At 39.4% G+C, this 7,290-nt stretch overlaps 1 protein-coding gene across 1 annotated transcript; it reads right to left on the reverse strand.

Moving 5' to 3' along the window:
* Positions 1-245: 245 nt before the first annotated feature.
* Positions 246-3,043, reverse strand: LOC134663243 (uncharacterized). The gene is made up of 2 exons (XM_063519642.1): positions 1,601-3,043; positions 246-928 (listed from the first exon to the last, which is right to left on the reverse strand). The coding sequence occupies exons 1-2, from the start codon at positions 2,690-2,692 to the stop codon at positions 653-655; spliced, it is 1,368 nt and encodes a 455-aa protein (XP_063375712.1). The 5' UTR covers positions 2,693-3,043; the 3' UTR covers positions 246-652.
* Between the last annotated feature and the right edge of the window lie 4,247 nt (positions 3,044-7,290).

The following is a 7,290-nucleotide window of genomic DNA, read 5'->3' on the forward strand; positions in this document are numbered from 1 at the left end:
ATAAAATCACTAAGTGCAATGTTCAATATTCAATAAAATCATCCACTGTTCCCAATTTTATGTTAATTTTAGTACCAAAGTTTGCCATCAGCACATAATTTATGGCATTATGAGTAAATGGAAATTGCCATTTACATGAAGGTACATAATTCGGCTTATCGTTAATAGACACACCATAGGCACTATCTCCTTTTAACTAAAGGCAACATTAAGAGTCAAAATACTATTTCTAAATTAAAACCAACTTATAAATTGTAAATTACTTTAACATGGCATTAATATTTCAGTCTATCGTTTAACTTCCAGAGTTTTACCTTATACTTGAAATTTAACATTATAATGTCATTTTGGAATGTAGGGCTCATAAAAAGAATGTTCAAAAGTTTATAGGTACTCTATGTTACACACACAAAGTTACAGCTAATTTTCTTTTTCATATATAATATTAGCCATAGCCAAAAATTAAAAACGAGAATAATTCGAATAAAAAGTTGTATAAAAATGGCACAACACCTAACACTGGGAATTTTTAGAAAAAATAATCTCAATACATACTAAAACGAATTGGCCCCCTACGCATCCAGCTTACATTTTCGTAGACGCTATCAACTATAAGTAGCACACATTATCAAATAAGTTTAACCACCAAGTCTCATTTGATGAGAAGCCTGCGCAGGTTAGTCTTACTTTGTCTAGATCCAGCAGCACAAGTTTTCTTTTTCCTTTTAGACGGGCTGGGTCCTTCAAGGTCAAAACGAATACAGCTCTTACCTGGATGGCGGTCGCAGGAGCAAAGCTTGCAGAACTGGTATGCGCAAGTAGCTCTTGTGCATGCTGCCCAAATCTCACCAGAAGGATCTTTTGTCACTTTAGCTGGCTGTTGACACCGCACACAGGCCAGTTGAATGCACACATCCAGGGACGCTGACTGCAAACAAAAATATAATGGTTTGGTAATTTTTGGGCATCTCCAGACGCTTCTACAATAAATAATAAACAACAAATAACAATAAATAATATCTTATCTTATCTTATCTTCTCCTAAATGGTCTTAGGAGACCTTACCTAACTTATTAATGAATGACTATTGACATTTACAGATTTAAAAACATACAGAAGAAAATGTTTTTCATACATATAGTATGAAACCAAAAAAAAGAGTATAAAAAAATGGTCAAAATTTATGATTTTGTCCCTGGCTGTACATTTTCTACAAAATCTGTAAAAGTCATTGTCCATATAAAACACCCAGCCTGTAGGTTATTCATACAATACCCTAAAAATGCATAAACAAAAACGATTGCTAGGTAAAGTAAAAGGTTATCAGTACCCAAGATCTTATCTCATTGGAACAAAAGAGAAGTTGTGCAACTTTCTAACACAGGTCAATTTTATTAAGACCAGAGGTAGATTGATATTAACTCCCCACAAGGTATCAATTGATCCTTTTATTTTCTTTTGTTCTTAAGAGATAAGTTTCATATTTCATGGAATTTTAGTCATTCAAAATAAATTTGAAACCTTAGACAAATTTAAAATTTAAACATTTTCTGTTGGGGGATCACGATGGGGGGTGCAAGAAGAAAGTTTGATATCTTACCCGAGCAAATGTTTTGAATCTGATGGACCGAGGAGAAGTTGGAGGGCTTCTCGGAGAGCTTGGTGTACTTTGAACATGTTCAATATTGTGTATGTCCCTAAGTTTTCTTCTGATATCAATAATGTTGATCTTAGGGCTACTCCTTTTGTTCTCTTGGTTCTCTTTAGACAATCTCAAATAAGTCTTCAACTTATCTCTGCCTGCTAATGAACCCGCGCAAACCTGAGACCATGTAGGGCTGACCAAAGAAAAGTTGAAAATGTCTACTGGTGACATAAAACTCAAAATGGTATCAATAACTGGTATTGAACAGATTCGCTCACTTAAGAGCTTGACGATATCAATCTTCTGATTGGGTTTATAGAGTACTGGAACAGCGGGACTTGGTGGTGGGATAGTGACTACTATCAGACTCTGCGGCTCACAGGCCAATGAGTGTGTTTCAAAATCAAGTTGTCTAGCAAACTTTTTAGGAGCCTGTTTATTACTATTTAATGGCCTCAATGGACTGGATTTGTGGTTAGATCTTATCCTGTTTAACTTGCAGCTGCTTTTGCATATTTTCTTTATGGGTGTAGATGGGAATGACCATGAATATGCATTGAAGTTATAGATACTACTAGCATCAGTGTAATCAGAGCTGATTGGTGAGATTGTATAGTTGCCACTGTAGTTTCCAGATTCGTTTACTTTTAACTTCTGTATTTGACCAGCTATTATACTTGTTGGAGTTGGAACCGATCCAAAGCTGTCATTGGGTTCTACATCACTTGGATATGGGCGTTTCACACCTCTTCTCTTGAACCTTTCTGGGTAATTTTCACCATTATCTGAGAAATTGGTCAGATCGTAGCATGGTTCAGGAGTATTGTTATAAAATCTGTGATGATTCCCCTTACCGTCACATATAGACGCTTGAACAATAACAGGATCTATATTCTCAGACGACAATTCTGAACAGTCGATGGAGCCAGGAGTAAAAGTATGGTATCCACTGTCTTCAGTTCTACAATAGTTGACACCATCGCAAGATAGCACTGGGGTGGCGGGCTCCATCATATCAGAAAGCGTATCCATGTTGAATGCAAACATAAAACGAAAAATTGTTTAGCTGCATTTCCGCGCCAACTTCACGTGATCGAAGTAAACATTGCTTCCAACGGCGTCATGACTGTGTTTTACCTCCAACATAACATGCCGCCACAAAATGTATAAGTGCATGTAAAATATATAACGACCGTAGTTGACGGTTGACTTGACACGACGCCGATGCTATCACAACTTGTTCGTTATTCGAATCCTTAAGACACTTTATTTCGTCGCTGTTTCAATCACTAACTCACGATAATTAATTGAATTTTCTTTTCAATTGTTACATACGCATCGAGATGAGCTGATTTCCAAAAATTGTTTAGAAGCGCGATTTTAGCTTTGTTCCACTGACTTTCTTTTTTTTAATCTTCGTCTGTCATTTTTTTAGAGATGACATTACCAATGTAAAAAATGTAGTAAAGCTCTGCATACACTTCAACACTTCAAAAACCGGCCAAGTGCGAGTCGGACTCGCGCACGGAGGGTTCCGCACCATCAACAAAAAATTGAGCAAAACAAGCAAAAAACGGTCACCCATCCAAGTACTGACCCCGCCCGACGTTGCTTAACTTCGGTCAAAAATCACGTTTGTTGTATGGGAGCCCCACTTAAATCTTTATTTTATTCTGTTTTTAGTATTTGTTGTTATAGCGGCAACAGAAATACATCATCTGTGAAAATTTCAACTGTCTAGCTATCACGGTTCGTGAGATACAGCCTGGTGACAGACGGACGGACGGACGGACGGACGGACGGACGGACGGACAGCGGAGTCTTAGTAATAGGGTCCCGTTTTTACCCTTTGGGTACGGAACCCTAAAAACCGTGTCTTTTCGTGTCCCCCGGGACCCGGGAACAAAAAATCCTGCATTTATTCATAAAGTCTGTTCGGAAAGAGATGAGTCGTGGAATATATGGGGCCCAATACATTCGATGACTCTTCTCTTTCCGCACAATCATTATATCTGTGTGAAACGATACCGCACTTGTGTTGATATGTATTCAACGGAATTAAAACAATAAAACGATGTTCAACACTTCACCATTATATTGACAATAAAGTATTCTTTACAATCAACCGTTAGGATTCCAAACCGTCATACGACTGAACTCGTTTCAATCCGATGCCCGTCAAATCTCCAATCCACCCTCAAAAACGAATAATCAACTGTCAACTTATTAGGTCCGTCTACCTACAACTAAAATGTTAGTGGGTGGTTACCTTCATTATAAATTAATGTTACAGTCGGCCATCCGATTTTAAAACGAGTCCCTTCGTTTTAGAGACAACTCATTGAAACAGAAATCACTCAATTATACATAATTTAGAAACTTCACATACAACTGTATATATTTTTTCATGAGATAATATTTGAGCAAATACAGATCATATTATTTTTTTATTTACGATATTACATTAAATCTAGGTACATGATTTTAATCTAAGTTAAATATCAAAAGGAAACATTTAACATTCATAATATAAATCAGCCTTAAAGCTAAGATGTCAAAGATCCGTCTTTAACATTCAGACATAACTCATTATGAGCCATGTTCAGTCATGATAACCTTAATCATGCTCCAAACGATTACGGGTATTGATTCAACATCTCATCCTAAAGGTAATAAACCTTAAATCTGTTTAACGTATGGAATCTACTCTTCCGAAGAACTATCATCAGTAGAAGATTTGCTAGTAGGATCATTATCATAACTCATCCACGGGAATATCTTATCAAGCGAGACTATACCTTCATAACGTCTACCTTTCTTCGTAAGGGGTGTGTCTTCAATTACAAAGCGGTCATGGGGCAAGACTTTTTTTATTCTATAGGGGCCTTGACACTTGGACTCAAGTTTCTTCGACTGACCTGTTCCTCCAACTATAGCTCTAACTACCCTAACTAGATCTCCTTCTTTATACTGTGTACCCTTCTTCCTACTCCTATCAAATCTTTCCTTATTCTTTTCTTGGTTTTTCTCTATTGAATCTCTTGCCTGTTCCCTAATTTCTTCTAAGTTTGGTTCTACTACATCTCTATCTATTTCCTCTATCACATCGTTTAAAATTCCCTGAGAAGCGTTGGTCGCTTTCATGCCAAAAAGTAACTCATTCGGTGCCTTTTTCGTTACCTCATGCACCGTAGAATTAATTCCAATTTGAACGTCTTGGACATATTCATCCCATTTATCAGGGCTTTGGCCGTGAGACATTGTGCTAAGGGCAGACAAGATGGTGCGATTATAGCGCTCCACCTGGCCATTTGCACGTGGCGTAGCTACTGCGTTTAATATATGCTTGATTCCTAACTTTTGGGTAAACGTTTTGAACTTTTTACTCGTAAAACTTGTACCCCGGTCAGTCACTAATCGCGTAGGGGGTTTGAAATAGCTAAAGTAATTTTTGAAGACCTTTATACTTTCCTTCGACTTAGTGCTACGGACAGCAGTTAGATTGACGTATTTGGTAAACGCGTCCACAATCACAAGTAGGTACGAATTTTTGCGCTTACTTCGTACGAACGGTCCTAAATGATCGGCATGCACCGTGTGAAATGGCACCTCGACTTTTGGAATCGGGTGAAGTTCTCCTTCCTTGGCCCCAGCCGGAATTTTGTGGTGGGCGCATTCTAAACAAGCCGACACATACTTTTTGGTAAACCGACGCATTTTGGGGAACCAATAGTGTGATTTTAGCCGCTGCAAGGTTTTTTCGAAGCCAAAATGACCCACGTCATCGTGGTTGGCTTTCAATATTTGCCAACGGACGCCTCTAGGAACCACCCAACGCATCGTGTTCTCGTCAATGATACGATATACTCGACCATTTTTCAATTTATATTCTTTATGTATATTTACAATTTTTGTAGTTAAAGGGTCTTGTAAAATATCTTTGATATGTTTTATTTCCGAATCACTAGATTGGACAGTCGTGATCCAGTCTTCAAGGTTCACTGAAAGGACATCGAGTACGTGTGGTGGTTCCTCATTTTCGTTGATGGGACTACGGCTAAGCGCATCAACGTGCGCCATTTTCTCTCCTGCTCGATATTCAACTTCACAATCGTACTCTAAAAACTGTATCCACCATCTTGAGATACGAGGAACAAGGTCCCTCTTTGTGAATGTTGACCGTAGGGCATTACAGTCGGTGACGATTGTGAACTTGACCCCGAGCAGGTATACCCTAAATTTCATAAGTGAGCTTACGACAGCTAATGTTTCAAGCTCAAAGGAATGTAGCTTTTGTTCGTCGATAGTCGTTTGTCGACTATAGTATGCTACGGGGCGCCAAGGGTCGGAACCTGAACGCTGCAGCAAGATGCCAGCTAAGCCCATTTTGCTTGCGTCTGTATGGAGCTGCGTTTCAGCAGTATGATCATACAAAGCAAGTACAGGCCTTTCGATGAGACGTTTTTGTAGGCTCTCAAATGCATTAGCCTCATCTGAAGTCCATCTCCAAGGGGTGTCCTTCTTCAAAAGACTCGTCAACGGCCTAGCTATTAATGCAAAATCCTTGACGAATCTTCTAAAGAAGCTTGCCAAACCCAGAAACCTTCGAACGTCATGCTGGTTTGTCGGGACAGAGAATTTTGAAACAGCTTGCACCTTTTGCAACCCAGGCTTGACACCCTCTTTACTTATTTCAAATCCCAAAAATTCAATACTCTGTTGGAAGAAGTTACATTTTTGCTTCTTAAGAGTAAGACCACTTTGTTGCAGTACACTAAGTACTTCTTCCAGCCGAGTCAACCCCTCCTCAAATGAGGCCGCTGGGATCAAAATATCGTCCATGTAGATAACGACGTATTTGATCTTGGCCAGGACCTTATGCATTACCCTCTGAAATACTGCTGGTGCGTTTGCCAGGCCGAATGGCATCTGGGTATACTCGTACTGCCCATCCGGCGTGACAAACGCAGTCTTCTCTATGGATTCTTCTGCAATGGGTATTTGGTGGTACCCTGACGCGAGATCGAGCGTTGTGAACACCGTCTGTCCGGACAACTGGTCCAGCAAATCTTCAATCCGAGGCAGGGGGTAGTGGTCGCGTTTAGTTTTATTGTTGAGTGCGCGATAGTCGACGCAGAGTCTCTTTTCACCAGATTTCTTGTGTACCAAAACAATTGGACTGGCATAGGGTGATTTAGACTCCCGAACTATCCCGCACTCAACCATGTCATCTACCATACCCTGTACAAGTCGCCGCTCTGAATGTGACATCCTATATGGTCTGTAAACAACAGGGTCTGAGTCTTTAAGCTGGATAACCATTTCAGCTTCGGTTGTGAACCCTAAATCACGTAAACCACTTGAGAAACAGGTTTCATATTTATCTAGTAATCCATTCAGTTTATGCTTTACATCGGAAGGCAAATTGTCCCCACATCTAATCGATTCATCTGAAATGTCCTTCTGTTCAGCTGTAACTGACACATTCTGTACATGCTTTACCGCATTCAAATATCTGGCGCGAGTAACGAGTGAACCCTTAAGAATGGTTAAAGGCTTTGCACCTAAATTCTGTACGAGTAGCAAACAAGTCCCTAAATTGATTTCATACTCACCCGGCAAAAGGTAGTATTCACTACCAACAC

This window comes from Cydia amplana, chromosome 4 (assembly GCF_948474715.1).
Source record: "Cydia amplana chromosome 4, ilCydAmpl1.1, whole genome shotgun sequence".
Classification (NCBI taxonomy): Eukaryota; Metazoa; Arthropoda; class Insecta; order Lepidoptera; family Tortricidae; genus Cydia; species Cydia amplana.